This window comes from Malaclemys terrapin, chromosome 12, assembly GCF_027887155.1.
Source record: "Malaclemys terrapin pileata isolate rMalTer1 chromosome 12, rMalTer1.hap1, whole genome shotgun sequence".
In the NCBI taxonomy this organism is placed as follows: Eukaryota; Metazoa; Chordata; order Testudines; family Emydidae; genus Malaclemys; species Malaclemys terrapin.
Genome location: NC_071516.1, coordinates 20,250,427 through 20,266,181, shown reverse-complemented (window position 1 = coordinate 20,266,181; position 15,755 = coordinate 20,250,427). Strand labels below are relative to the sequence as shown.

General features: G+C 46.5%; 1 protein-coding gene across 2 annotated transcripts in view; it reads left to right on the top strand.

Annotated features, from left to right (window-relative positions):
* Nucleotides 1–15,265, top strand: part of RIMS4 (regulating synaptic membrane exocytosis 4) — a 74,831-nt gene extending 59,566 nt beyond the window's left edge. The window contains exons 3-6 of one of the 2 annotated variants that reach the window (XM_054046403.1): nt 8,626–8,738; nt 9,403–9,504; nt 9,767–9,906; nt 14,752–15,265. In XM_054046403.1, coding sequence (XP_053902378.1) covers nt 8,626–8,738; nt 9,403–9,504; nt 9,767–9,906; nt 14,752–14,970 — 574 coding nt within the window. In that variant the 3' untranslated portion in view covers nt 14,971–15,265. Of the gene's footprint in view, nt 1–8,625; nt 8,739–9,402; nt 9,505–9,766; nt 9,907–12,741; nt 14,601–14,751 lie in introns of those variants that run through there. The other variant, XM_054046404.1, reaches the window with a different exon arrangement.
* Nucleotides 15,266–15,755: the final 490 nt, after the last annotated feature.

The window sequence follows — 15,755 nt, the reverse complement described above, 5'->3', positions numbered from 1 at the left end:
CCCCCGCTCCTCCGGCTGCGCGCCTGCCACCCCCATGGCTGCTGGCCGCGCTGTGGGCAGTCAGCCTGCCCCCTCCCTTGCTCTTCCGGCTGCCTTTGGAAAGGCGCTGCTTTTGGCAAATTTGCTGAGGGGAAGCGGCTGCTTCCCCTGCGCCTCGCTAGCTACGCTACTGGGGCTCTCAGGCACAATGGCCCTACACCAGGGCCCTACAGAGGGCAGGAGGAGACTTGCTGCAGCTCTTTTGTGCTGGCATAACTGCCGATGTAGGGCCGTGTCACAGGGTAACACAGGGCCCACTGAAGGGGTCAGACACCCGCCCTACCTGTGACAGGCTCAGCTAAGGAGAATGAGCCAGCCCAGACCCACCTGTGGATCGTTAATTGCCTGAGTGGCCGGGAGGCACTTAATTAGACAAGGAGCAGCTGAGCCTAATAAAAGACTCAGGAGGGCTCAGTCAGGAGGCCCCAGAATGCAGAGAAAGCTCTGGAGGAGAGGGACTTCTCAGGGGAGCTGTTTCGAGAGCTCACTAGAAAAGGGGATCTAGGAAACATGCCCCTGGTCCCAAGAGAGCTACGAGGGGCAAAACCCTTGCGGGAGGCTCAGCCCCAGCAAAAGGACTTTACCGACAAAGGCATGAGGGTCAGGTTGTTCGGGAACTAAGCACTGCTCCAGGGAAGAGCTGCACAGCTGCAGAGTCCAGGGAAGGAACCCTTCCTGACTCCAGAAGAGGGTCCTGGGTTGCGAGGATCTTACATGTGAAATCCTGGAGGGAGTAGAAAGGAGGACTCAGTTGGGGGCTGGCTGACTAAGAATACCAGCTAGGATGCTGGATTGAAGGTTTGTTTGCATACCATGTTTGGCTGTTGATTAAATAAGCAAGACCCTGAAGGGGCACGGTTCACTATCTATAAACCTCGTTGAAGTCATTGATAGTCCATAAGAGGAAACTGAGACAGAGACACAACTCAAGTTCTGCACCAGGCTGCAACAGGGTCCTCCAGTGGTGAGTGCCTGCCATTACTAGGTCATTGCAAGCTGGCATAATTTAGAGCAGTTTCTCTCAACCTTTCCCCTTTCAGGAGTCTGATTTGTCTTGCGTACCCCAAGTTTCTCCTCACTCAAAAACTACTTGCTTACAAAATCAGACATAAAAATACAAAAGCGTCACAGCACACGATTGCTGAAAAATTGCTGACTTTCTCATTTTTACCATATGCTTAGAAAATAAATCAATTGGAATATAAATATGATACTTACATTACAGTGTACACTATATAGAGCAGTATAAATAAGACATTGTATGAAATTTTAGTTTGTGCTGACTTCACTAGTGCTTTTTATGTAGCCTGTCGTAAAACTAGGTAAATATCGAGATGAGCTGATGTATCCCCTGGAAGACCTCTGCGCACCCCCAGGGGTACACGTATCCCTGGTTGAGAACCACTGATTTAGAGCACCTGCCAGGTTGTTCGGAGTTGCACCAAAGGCAAAGCAAGCTCCTAAAAAGAGAGAGTTAGAGAGGAGAATGGTATATTCCAATGGACACTGATACTCGGAGTCAGGACTCACCAAATGGGGTGGAAGTTGGAAAGAAAGAGCCCAGGGTATGTGAACTGTAAGAGTGCAAGTGCCAGCTTTTTTATAACTTAATGACAGCACCTGGTGCACAAGATCCCAGAAGTGATTTAAAAATAGATGTGAAAAGAGGTCACAAACTCCACAGGGACACGAAAAGAAATTAATGATGTGTCTTTCCAAAGCTGGCTGTGCTGGGAGGAGCTCTGCACACTTCATGCACTGGGCTGAGGAGAGGAAGAGCGTGGCTGTACGCGGGACAGAGGCAATAAGCTCTGGTGCTCTGGATTTTCTTCGAACCATTCATTATTGACATTGGCATTGTCCACCTAACTGTTCAAACCACTCTCTGTTGCCAAACAGGCTTTGAAAAAGCAGCTCGGGAATTTGAATATATTTAAAGGGAGATGGTCCAACAAAGAAGGAATTGTCTCTTTTGGCAGTGAAGGGCATAAAACTAGCAATGGCATTTGCTGGGCTGTGCACAACATCAAGTGAACACAGGGGCAGGTGGTGGGCCACCGGCGCTGCATCAACAATTGGCCTGGGGCCTTTTAAGCCATACTTCCACTGCACTAAGTAGGACAGATTTCAGATGCGCCAATCTTCAGGATAGGCATGCAGCCTGCAGAGAGCACCAGGCAGATTTCTAAAGTCATAAGGTGTATAACTAACTATGCGAATACAGGCTTCATTTGCTCTCACAATTATTAGGATTGTGTGCACAAATCATGTAATTTTGCACATCTACGTTCTTACAAATGTACCTCCAGAAGTACATCACTTGCACATGTAATTACTCCATTTGCAAACCCAACAAGGGTAATTAAATACACATTTTGCCAGTACATTGCATAGCTAACATCTTTGCAAATCTGTCTGCCAGAGTACTAACGCTGCATGGCTGTTTGGATTAACATGGTGCATTGCATTAGAAAACTAAGCCTGTGTCTGTGATCTTGTTTCCCTCTAGTGGGTAGTAGCAGCAACTGTAATAGCCTGCCGTTTGCAACTTAACAATAAATCCTGCTTAGCTGTCTACTCCAAAAAAATGACAAGTGGGTTTTTTTTACCCACAAAAGCTTATGCCCAAATAAATCTGTTAGTCTTAACGGTGCCACCGGACTCCTCCATTGTTTTTGTGGCTACAGACTAACATGGCTACCCCTCTGATACCGTCTATGCCAGTGGTTTTCAACCTGTGGTCCGCAGACTATGCCTAAGATTTCCAAAGGGGTCCACACTTCCATTCTAATATTTTAGGCGTCCACAAATGAAAAAAGGTTGAAAACCACTGGTCTACTCCATTAGCCCAAGTGGTAGGGGCTTGTGCTCGTGGTGTTGAATGTTCCAGGATCAGTACTCAACAGCCATGGTCTCTTCATATGCATGGCCATGGTTTGTTCTGCTTGTCTCTCTGGTCTACACCTCTCTATTGAAGATTACTGCAGCCATGGGTCAAACTGAGCAGGGCTGCCCTTTGATCTCCCCTGATCATACTGAATAGGTCCTCCATGTGCCCAGCAGGCACCGCTGCTCTCCCTGGTGCTGTACATACCTGTAGGTCAGTGAAGGAGTCAAGTTCCATGTGAAAAATCCATCCGCCCTAATTTCATTAAAATGCCACCATGACAAAAGGGTTCTAGTCAGTGTAAATGGGAGCAGAGGACCGTGGAAGAGAAATGGATTCCCTTTTCTATTCAGCTAGCTGGGATGCAGCCATGTTCAGGCCAGCCATGGCTTCAGCTCCTGCACTTGCCTGTCTAAAGGGTACAGAGTACAGACTCTCTGCCAGTCGTGTGAAAATGCTGACAAATGTCACCTGACAATCTTTGCATGTGTTATTTTGCAGCATGAGCTAGTACTGCAGCAACAACCCTGCTCTGCCTGGTCCCATGGCTGGTCCCATGGCTTCACTAGTTATAGCAGTCACTTTGCAAGTCCAATGAGAAACGCTACCTCCTTATTTCTGGCAGCTATTTTTAGCAGCTTTTTGTTGGGGTTGAAGAAGAAAAATCAGCACATTATGTGGTCAGAGCCGATTTGTGGCCTTTTCCTCTATCTAAGGTGGAGGGGCTTTTGTCAAATAGCATCTGAATTTGAATATTGAATGGAAACAAAAGAACCCCATGAGTTCATTTTCTAAACTGTATGGAAAATATGCTGAAGTTGACACGCCAAAAAAAGAAAAAGTTAGGATTAATTCAACAAACCCCATTCTGCTTATATGTCACAGACTGAGGGAAGGAGAGATTGTAACCGTAGGTAGAGGGTTTCGGAAGGAAAATGACTCTTCTCCATATCCGCTGTGCTTGATTTGAGAGGAAAGGAAATGAGGCCAGAGCTGAGGCATACTCAGTGATGGGATAATAAAGCCCTTTCAGATTCACTCCAGTGTGTTTGAAAACCATCTGCTGGCTGGAACCCAAGCTGGAGCTGCCTCTTTTGTGTGTGAGGCTGGCCTACTTGTAAACGGTGTCTCTCTGCCAATGCTCCCAACCTGAGAATTCAATTGGAAAGATTATTGCTGAATCAAGGGCAGTTGGAGAGAAACAGATGATTTTCTTCAAAGGACTGGCAGGAAAGTCAGCTGCTGAGTGCCCTGTGTACTGTGAAACAGCAAACAGCAGGGGGAGAACTCTCAGGAACAGCCAGCCAGAGTTTGAAAGAGCAGAGCCATGAGTGAATAGTCACACTTGAGCTGTTCTGGGGCTGCTGTCCGTTTCAGGAGGAGGAAATGAGGGAGCTTTCAGAAGTGCTTTGGTTCAGTCCTGCAGGTTTCAGAGCCACACTGCAAGTTCCAAAGAGAAACTTGTACTGACCCAGGAAACGGATACATCTCAAAGTCTGCCACAGTCCCTGAGTTTGGAACCTAGAATAGATCACCCAGGCGGCGGCCAACCCCCTGCCAGGGGTAGGTCTTCTGCTAAACTGTGTCCATAGGTGCTTCACAAGCCTGAGTTTGACAGCTCCAAGTGATGCTTCTCCCCTGAGAGCAGCGGGACTGTGCATCCCTTGCTAAGTTTGGCATCTGTTGCATGTCTTCCCAAGAGCTGTCATTTGATCTGAACTATGGCAAAGGAAACCATTTGTTCTCACTTACTCCACCTACCTTTCTGCCAGAAGAGCCCAGTGCTTTCCTTCCAGATGCCAGTGCAGCGTCCCAAGCTGCTGTATAAGCACTGGAGCACATACAACACATCAAGCTGACTTAGAAGGTCCTTATTTTAGCGGATCTAGCTCAGTCCTTGCTGCAGATCTTTCTTCTCAGACTTGCTAACTTTCTAGACAGCTTTATTTTCCTCTCCCCTCCTGTCCTGTCCCCAGGCAGAAGCTGTGGCTTTGCTTGAGGCTGCATAGTACTTTTCTAGGCAGGAACTATTGTTTTGTCCCAGGATTATTGCCAACGCCCATGGGGACAGAAGTGATCTTACGAAGTTCTCACCAACTAGCTTGAGTGTGAACACCAAGGGCTGGTCTACACTGGGGGGGCGGGGGGAATCGATCTACGATGCTCAACTTCAGCTACGAGAATAGCGTAGCTGAAGTCGACATATCTTAGATCGATTTACCTCGCGTCCTCACGGCGCAGGATCAATGGCCACAGCTCCTCTGTCGACTCCGCTTCCGCCTCTCGCTCTGGTGGAGTTCCGGAGTCGATGGGGAGCGCGTTCGGGGATCGATTTATCACGTCTAGACGAGATGCGATAAATTGATCCCCGATAGATCGATTACTACCCGCCAATCTGGCAGGTAGTGAAGACGTACCCCAAGCATGGTGCCTCACTACTGTGGGTAGCCACGCTGGCTTCCGTGGGATGTACCACCGGCAGCTCGAGCATGCTGGGGTCTCATGTGCACCCATGTAGTTACTACGTTCCCCATTCCCCACCTCCAGTGGCAGTTGCCTTTTGACAAGGCAAGAGGGGGTGGCTGATACCCAGGTGCAGCACCATCCACATAGGCATAGGCTAGGGCTGCATGGACCTGAAGCAGTCCCAGATTGCATGGAGTGGGAGGGGACAGTGGCCAGGGAAGACCACAGCGGGAACAGGCAGTGACTGTGTGGATTCCAGCTGCGGGAGAGATGGCAGCATGCAGGACACAGTTGCTGGGTGATCCTGGAGGAACACCCGTGGTGGGAACGTAGCTAAAGCAAGACAGGCTGAGACACTGATCCCGCCCCCCAACCCACGTGTCTCATCCGGAGAGGGGAGATCTCTGCACTGCAGGTTTTACAATCACAGGGCTGCTCACAGGGGCACCCTCAGCAATTTTTTTGCATGGGGCGCCCGATGTATTGTGCCTCAAGGGATTCTGGCGCTAAGTTTCTTCAACAAAACTCTAGCTCAGTGCAAGGAAACAAAATGGAATCGCCCACGGAGCCTCAGCCCTAGACAAAACCCTCTCATGTCTGCCTCCCTGTGGCACCCTGCTGCCCTTTTCCTGGCCAGCTCCCCCGTGCGGGCACTCCCTGCAGCTCCCTGCACTTGTAGCAGGGCTTGAAGCTGTCACTATGCAAGCTCTGGGGGCAGAGCAGAGGGGATACTGGCTGCTGGAAGTGGGGTTAGGCCAGACAGGCCCTTGGTGGGGAGAGCTAGCACAGGAGCTGGTTCTCCGGTAGTGGCAAGGAGAAACCGCACTGGCCACCCTACTGTCCTTTGAGGTTTGGCCCTGCAGCCCTCTGTCATGACGGGATGACAGGGCCAAACGTGACTGAGTGGCATTGTGACCTGGTGCATGGGGGTCACAGAGCCCCATAGCTTTGGCTCACGGCACCTCCATCATGACCTGAGTGGTGCTGTGACCCACGTGCACTGGGTCACAATGCTACTTGCTCAGTTTTGGCCCTCCCACCCCCGCCAGCCACTCACTACTCCCAGTAGTAAGCACTGTCTCTGTGCAGGACTGGACTCAAAGGTCCCTTCTCCAGGGCTCCATCTCACATTCAGTATATCTGTCCTGTTCCTCTGCTCCCAGCAGCACTAACTTGGGAAAGTGCTGCCTCTGAGCAGAGCAGACAGACTCCATTCTCCAGCAGAGCGGGGAGAAGAAAGCCAGGAAGAGAAGTGGGACTATAGCATTGATTGGAAGCAGACTGCAGCCAGGAGTTACACCTTCCCCCAGAGGATAGCATGCTTCAGTGGGGAGGTGCCTCTCTCAGTTGAAGAATCAGTGATGCAGACTTCAACAGCTGAATCCAAAATAAAGCAAAAGCATCAGCATTGTCTGCAATTAGTGCTGATTATAGCTCATGCCATGTGAGGCTTGTCTGGAAATACCACCTGGAACTATTGCACAACCCAGAGACACAGGGTGAAAACTCTTAATTCAAGGAGACTTGGGGGGAAATTGACCCCTGTGCAGAGGGTTTCCCCCAAGCTTGCGCTCCACTTAATGCAGATCTGTGGGCGTTTTGCACTGGGCTGAATTTTGAAAGTGCTCAGGGCTGGATTTTCAGCACCCAGCAGCTCCCACTATGACGCTTCTAGCCAGATTTTCCACAGAACCCAGCACCCAGCTTGCTGAGACGTTTTTGAAAATCTGGCCCTTAATGTGTAAGTGTGCGATGCTCTTTCAGCTACTTGTGTGGGGGTCAGGCTGGGCTATCCTGCCAGCTCTCTGATTTCTTTGGGCAGGTTTGCTACTCGTACGGGGAAGTAATTATGCGCAGTGGGCTGATGCTGGGCTGTTGGATAGCTAATAAGAGTAGTTGCAGCTGACTAAATAGTATATACTTGGGTCTAATGTCTCTCCCCCCGCCCCACGGCCAACCAGAGCCCCTCGCCAACCCCTGTGTTAGTGTCAGTTAGCTACCGTTTTGCAAAATTTGATTTGTACTGATTGGAGACTGAGCGTTAGTGAACATTTGACCCTTATTACAGATTTGTTTTAAGGACCCAATTTTAAGAAGCTGTGAAGTGTGTCACTAAGCAGGCGTGTCTCCCCCTGTGGGGACGTGACTACAGAGGACTGATAATTACACTTAGGATTCATGTGTAGCAGCTTCCATGGGGAAGATGGGTCAAAAGCAGGGCCAGTCATATGTATGAACAGAGTAGGAACCCGTGGGGGACAATTCAAGCCTTGTCCACAAGGGCTTTTTAGGCAGTTGTGTAGCTGCACTGGCACAAACCCCTAATGTAAATGCAGCGCACCAGTGTAAACTGTGACTTGCACTGGTGCAGCTTACACTTGTGTGCCCCACATCTACACTGTAGGTTTGCACCCATGTAGCTATACCAGTGGCTAAAACCCCAAAGCAGACAAGGCCATAGATGCCTTGCAAATGGGTTCATATCACAAGCCTGCATCCCTCACAGCTCCATATTTTTTTTGCTGCAGTACTGTATTCCTCCACCATGGTTTGAAGGTACAGTCTGTAAGTCCTGGATATTCATCATGGGATGCAGCAGGATTAGTCTTCATGATAATTTCAGACTTTTTGCTGAATGAAAACTATCTGGGGAACATGCTGGATGCTGCCAGGCTGCAAAAGCATTTGATTCAGAATGCAAAATGTACCACCCTTACATGGGGTCCCTGTGGGTCAGGAAAGATGCATATTCTGGGATTGGGGCGGGGGGGGGGGCTCTGTTTGGCATCCCTCGCCTGAGCTCAATCACTTTGAAACCCCTCCCACCCCAAAGCACTATTGTCCTTGTTGTTTTTTTTTAAAAAGGGGGAAGGAGGAACCAACTACCAGGCACTTAATTACAGGCCACCCCAGACATTGTTCAGCTTTAATCCTGCAGGGAAGGGGTGATGGGAAGCACCTGAACCAGGGACAGGAGAGTTGATTTTTTTTTATCCTAGGTGATTAATTTCTAGATAAAGAAATATTGTAATCACAGCTAACTACTCCAGCACTATTAGATGGGGAGAAGGGGACTTTAAATGCATCATGGGTAACCAGACTGCATGGAAATCAACGAGTTCTGAAAGGAAGAGGTCTGCGTAAGATAGCTGTTCATTTCGGGCATAAATTAAATCAGCAGGTTGCTTTCAAGTACTGAAATAATGATTTGCCAAAATCAATTTATTTTGCAGCTTGAATTTCAGTGGAGTCCATCTGGCATCTGCTGGGCAGTTTAGTGACTTCCTGGGGAGCATGGGTCCTGCACAATTTGTTGGTCGTCAGACCTTGGCCACCACCTCCATGGGTAAGGAACAGAAAGGCAGAGATCAGTTTTAAATGAGTATTGTATGTACCACTCCCACGAGCCACCCACTAACCTGCCCAGCACCTCTCTTCCTATGCCCCAAACCCTGTTCTCAGTTCGATATAACGTGCTTGGCTGTTAGATTTTCTTGATTTGTGTCATCCTGTTCTAGTTAATGCTATGTAATCTGCAGCATTACCTGTCCCTCTGACATACTTCAAATACGAAAGGCAAAGTCAAGCCAAAATGGGCATTCTCTAAATGCATCTTGGGCAGCTTCACATTTCTCCGATGCGCTGAAGCATACAAACACTCTAAGGATTTTCTTGTGGTGCATCCCAACTGCATTTTCCAAAGTGGCCTCTAATTCTGGGGAGATTAGAGACTAGATGGCACTAGCCTGAGTCTCCACAGCCGGGGTTAGGAGACAATAAGAGATCACTTTTGGAAATGTGGGCTTGAATTGCCTCGGAGTTACCCCCCTCTAACATGGTGCTGGAGTAATGCAGGAGGGAAACAGGCACTTTGGACCAACATTTTTTTGCAGTTGTCACCAGTGCATGACATGAGGATTTTTTGAAACCGTTTGTTAACAATCAGACTTGTTATGTAAAAGCCTTCTTGCTCTCTGATTCTCTTCAATCATTTCCGGTTTGTTATGTAGGAGACGTGGAAATTGGTTTACAGGAGCGGAATGGACAGCTAGAAGTGGATATCATTCAGGCACGAGGACTGACCCCCAAACCCGGCTCCAAAACCCTTCCAGGTAGTGTGTTTCAGCCTGTTTGAAGTGACTCAGAGCCCACTACATCCCTTCCTCCTGGAGCACTTGAGGACAGGTAGAATATTGACTCAGCCTCCTGGCCCAGCTGGGAGCACATACTGTATGTGCTTGCTTGAAAATACAGTTGGATAGAAAGTCCTTAGCTGAAAACACCTCTTTCGTAATAATATTTGAGAAGTTTTATCCTGCCATTTCTAACATGAACCATTATGATTCTAGCTTTGACCCTACATTTTTCTTTCAGCGGCTTACATCAAGGCATATCTACTAGAAAATGGAGTGTGCATTGCAAAAAAGAAGACAAAAGTGGCTCGAAAATCATTAGACCCCCTGTACAACCAGGTGTTACTGTTTGCGGAGAGCCCACAAGGCAAAGTATTACAGGTAAGAGCACCTCTGAGAAGAAATGAGACGTCTTCCCCTCTCTGCACTCAGCCTCCACCGAAATATACAGAGTTTGTTAAGAAATCAGACTAATTAACAATTATTGATTCATAAATATGTCCCATTACTTATTGTACCAAATGCACTCAATCTGGATTTGACAAACATAGAGGAAAAATGTTGTCCTCCTATTCAAATGGGTTCTGATTTAAAACCCTTTTGGGTTACCATTGGCATGTGGCTGTACTGATAAAATGCCCATTTTTCTCCATTACCAGGTACAAAGTACCTGCGATAGCTAAAGAATCATGGAATGCAGCTTGTTTTTGTTATCTAGACTAAGAGTAATCTTCTAGATCCAGCTCCTGCTCAAATGTCTTGTCTGCATCTGCCTTTGTTCTTTGACTGTGAGACATTTACTGCCCCGTTATGGACACTTCCAACCTTTTCTCCGTAGTTTTAGGGGGTAGAAAAAGTTTGTATTGTTAATTCACATCCAAATGTATTACACACATAAAATCCTGGCTGTTGATTGGCTGGCAACATTGGAGTAATTAGTTTTCAAGTTTCTACTGTTTATCTCCACTGAAATGTGGAACATTGGTAGGGCCCTACCAAATTCACAGTCCATTTTTGTCAATTTCACAGTTGTAGGATTTTAAAAATCGTAAATTTCACAGTTGTAGGATTTTAAAAATCGTAAATTTCATTATTTTAGATATTTAAATCTGAAATCGGTGTTGTAACTGACCCAACTCTGAAGGCAGTTGCACAGAAGTAAGGGTGGCATGGAATCGTGGTATTGCCACCCTTACTTCTGTGCTGCTGCTGGCGGGGCGATGCCTTCAGAGCTGGGCACCTGGCCAGCAGCTGCTGCTCTCCAGTCTCTCAACTCTGAAGACAGCGTAGAAGTAAGGGTGACCCCCTACGATAACTTTGTGACACCCCACCCACACCCTCTTTTGGGGCAGGACCCTAATTTGAGAAACGCTGGTCTCCCCTGTGAAATCTCTATAGTATAGAGTAAAAGTACACAAAAGACCAGATTTCACAGTCCGTGATGCGTTTTTCACAGTTGTGAATTTTGGTAGGGTCCTAAACATTGGTTACCAATCACAACATTCATGCATATTCATTCATCCTGATTAGCTCCCTATCAGTCAGTAGGAGCTTCCTCTGAACTCCTGTTGCAGCCAATTAGATTGCATATGCAGCTATCTGCTTTTTAACTGGCTCATTCTAGGTCAGGTTTCTTCTGGACCTCTCATTTTGTCTGCCTGTCCATTGTATTTATCACCCTGGTATCTAAGTGCCAAGCAAATTTATTTAGCACTACCTGTATCCAAGGGAGGTGGTCTCTCTCTGCCTCCCCACAGTGCTAGATTTCCCTGCTTCCTATTCTCTCTCCACTCCTTATCTCTCTTTCTCCCTTGTTCTCTCATTTTCTTGCTCTTATTTCGCATCATCCCAGCCATCGAACTCCCATGGGTACAATGTGTCGTTTCTGGGGAAATGTGTTAGCAAGCCCCACGTTTTTGCAGTTTGCTAGGAATATGACTGGGTCTGGCTCAGCCTGTTTTCCTCTAGTAAGGAGGTCCACAGCGGGGATCCTGCTGCCGAGAACACACTGCCGCCAGGGCACCGGAATTGCACCCCATCCACATTGCTCCTCTGGCATGCAGCAGCCCTGAGCCATCAGCATGGCTGGGGTATAAACAGACAGTCATTCAGGTAGCCAGATCCAAGCCCAGGAGGAGTTTTTTGTAAATTATAAGGAATTTTAACTCCATCCAGAAAGGAGGGGAAGCCAGTGGAGTACAAGGCAAACCTGTGGGATATGCTACCATCAGGTTTTGTTCTTCGGAGATGCATTGTTGCATGCTCTACAAGGTACAGCCGCTGTGCGGCTTTCACATTCACCCCCAAGTGGAGTGAGCTGAAACAACTTACCCTGAATCACAGGGGCTAAGTCCTCGTCTGAGAAGAAAGGGCACATTCTCCAGGACAGTGGGAGGGTGTCCATGTCACTGTCGCCATGAGAAGTGATGAGTCCAGCATAACCCAACGCAGTGCAGGATCCTGATTATCGTAGGCTGCATGTCCTCAACCTCCTTTTAAAATTTTTAGTGTTTTAAAAAAAAAAAAAAAAAACCAACCCACGCACATAAGAGATTCATAACCATAGAGAACCAGCTGCTTCTATGGAAAACATTCAGGAAGTATCCAACATTCTATATGCTGATTTAAACTCCACACACCCCATGTGTCTGACAAGATGGATGTTGGCCTTAGCTGTCACCTTGCCAGTCAGTAATTTTTGATGATCGACGGCTGTGCAGGACACCCCATGGCACATGTCATTTAGTAACCTTAGCTACAGCTACAAGCCCAGCTACAACTATCAGTGCTGACTGGGGCAGTGAAAACTATTTGCAAGCAAAACGTAACTAAACAAAGGCAACAGAATGATGCCCTCTGAGATGTTTCACTTTCAGCACTGTTAGTTGGGGAATAACCCAGATAGCTGGCTCTTAGCAGGAGAGCAGTACTCAGGGAATGACATACGCAGAGCTAGCAGGGTGGGATCCTTGGACATAACTCAGTGGTTCCACTATTCCCAATCCACTCCACTTGAATTATGTAACTTAAAAAAAAAAGGCCACTTAATGTCTCATTGTAGCTTATTCAAAGAGAATAAAAATAGGGGCTGAATTCTATGCTAATTTATACCCCAGCCAAGCCACTAATTTCAGTGTCTAGCTCCCCTGAATTCTAGCTCTCTGAATAATAATTTGGCATGTATCTTCCCCCCTCCCCATTACTGATACCTTACAGGTGAGGCAGCAGCTCTGCCCTGAGAAAGCTGCAATATTCTGCTAATACTGAGACTATGGGAGGAAGCTGGAAGCTGCTAGGGATTAGCCAGATGGCACAATTCATCTTCAGTCGTCGTCATCATCATCATCATGCTCATCCTCTCCTCTGCAGAACCGAGGCCTCATTCTGAGGTCTCTGATCACCTCGGTCTTGAACCAAATGGGACCATTTTGATTGTGCACAAGCTTGCTTGTTTCACTGCTGATGGCCCTTACTGCACCTGTTGTACCATCCATTGCGTCATAAGTGTGATTCTGCTTTCACCGCTGCCTGTGTCTTTGTCAGCCCTTTTTCATTAGATCTCCCTTGTAGTCTTGGAGACTTTCTTCCCCTGTCTATTCCCCTTTCTCTCCATGTAACTCCAAGCATGCATCTTGTATTGCAGAGCTAGCTTGCTAATCTGTAGCTTCTGGCCTGTTCTCCGGGTGAGTAACCATGTGTCATCACCATATGTTAAGTTTCACAAGACCTGGATGCAAAAGCAAATATGGAGCTTGCTCTTGGTGCTGCTACTTAGTCCTCTGACAGCTAGTGTCTAACCATGGTTTTCCAGTTCAGTGGACCCATTTCTGCCCTCTCTCTCAGCAGGCCTCTTCTGTGACATTGTCTATTCAATTTCCATTGTAATGCTTGCACAAAAGAGAACTTAAAATACTTAAATATTGATATAAACAAGTATACTGCCCCCTGAATTACAATGTGATGAAACTTGCATGAACATCCGATTCACGTCCAGGATGCTTGCACAGGAGAGACTTCTCAGGGAGCTTACTAAGTGCCTAGAATATTTGTACTTTTAAACCGGTCACTTATTACTTTATCTGTCACCCTTCCTTGCATTGTATAGTATCTTACTCCAGGAGTCATTCCACTGAGTCCTATCGGAGTAGTCCTGGTACTGCTCAATGTGAGTAAGTGTATCAGAATCTAGCCCTTATTTTAGCAGATCCAAACATGTCTAAAATACTAGACTTCCCCCCTGATTCTTCCACTCCTAAAAAAGGCTTAAATGACTCAAACAGTTTGAAGGAGAAATGAGCATCTGGTCTCATTCGTATGTCAAGCTTCAGGCTAATGCAAAGCTAAAAGAAAAATTGAATATATGAGGCCAGATTGTTCCTCTAGATCCACGCTTGATTTGCAGACCTCCTGTCCCGTCTCACTGTTACTAAGGGGAGTTAATTGAGCTCTGGCTGAAAGATTCAGCTCTGAGAATGAATTCAAGATTTTTAAAAAATTATTTTTCGCTGAGATTCTTGTTAACAGGGATTGTGCAGATCAGCTGGCAGGATCAGGGGCTAACCAGACAAGGGTTGGAGAAAGGAAGTTCTGGTATCCTCATTTTACAGATGGGAAAATGAGGCACAGAGAGACTTAATATCCCTGTCCAGTGTTGCAGGGTTTGTTGCAAACTCTGCAGAATATTTAAACCCAAGACAAAATGCACACAAACTTGTGTGCGCACACTTTTTTTTTTTTCTGGGATTTTTTTTTTAATAATATTAAGCTTTGCAAAACCATATCAGAAAATAAGCTTGGGGCCTAATAGAAGCAGTCAGGGATTTTGTAGCACAAGTCCAACAACACTTTTTCTAAAGTCTCTTATTATTTGAGGGTCCTGTGGCACCTTTAAGACTAACAGAAGTATTGGGAGCATAAGCTTTCGTGGGTAAGAACCTCACTTCTTGCATCTGTTGCTTTTTACAGATTCAGACTAACACGGCTACCCCTCTGATACTTATTATTTTGAATGGGGTGTGGAGATTTAGGACTGTATTTTCCATGATGTAAAAACTGGATGTCTGATCCATAGCCCATAAAAGTCCAGGGGAGTCTTTGCATTTACTCGAATGAGCTTTGGATCTGGCTCAGTGTGAATCTTTATTTTTTTCAAAAACGAAAGTTTGACTCTTCTGCTGCTCTTTACTTGAGAACTAACTGTGACCCCCTCCCCCTCTCATTTCCAAGGTGATAGTCTGGGGGATCTATGGACGCATGGAGCGCAAACACTTCATGGGAGTTGCCAGGGTTCTCTTGGAAGAACTGGATTTGTCAACTTTAGCAATTGGCTGGTACAAGCTTTTCCCTACCTCCTCGATGGTAGATCCCACTACAGGTCCGCTTCTGCGCCAGTCTTCGCAGCTTTCCTTGGAGAGCACAGTGGGACCCTGCTGTGACAGGTCTTAATGAGCCAGGAAGGGGGCAACTGCTTCTGTTTTTTAAATATGCTGTCAAGGTTTTGTTTGCTGGAACTCTGACCTCAAGTGCATTGCATGTTCAATCAGTTCTTGAGGAGCTGGAAGAGTGACCTTAGACAGAAGACAAGGGGGAGGGCCGTATGCCCTCTCCATCCAAGTAGCAGGTGCCATGGGGCATGAGTCCTAGTTGTGAAATTATACATACACCTCTTGTTTCACTTCTCTGGCTGTCATTCATGCACCCTTGTTTCAGATCAGTATTAACCCTAAAAAATTGCAGCATTTTTTTTTTTTTTTTTTTTTGAGCAGGGAAGATATTTTTCTTAACTTTGTTTGTTTTAGAAATTCATAAAATACAGAATTTTTTTTGACAATGCCTGAAAGTTTGGAAAGCAAACATCTGATCTGAAAAGAGCAGGAATGGACCATTTCACGGGATTTTTGTTTTTTATAAGATCTGTCTCCTTACAAATTATAAAAAAAAGGAACTACAACTGTGTCTTTAGAAAAAATTCCACATCAAAGAATCGTGTTAGCTATAAAACGATTGTTGCCATGGTTTTAAACTGTGCCAAATTACCAGCAAGTGTCTTTAATACAGTACTGGCTAACACTGCTGCTGAAGCATGTTCGATGGGAATACAAGTGGAGTACGCTTTGGTTAGACCGGACAGTTCTAATGGAGGAGGCGAGCTAACTAATTAGCTACAATTCTGGTCACTGGAAATGTGAGTCAAACATCAGACTTGCAGTTTGAGATGTGATTTACTAGCA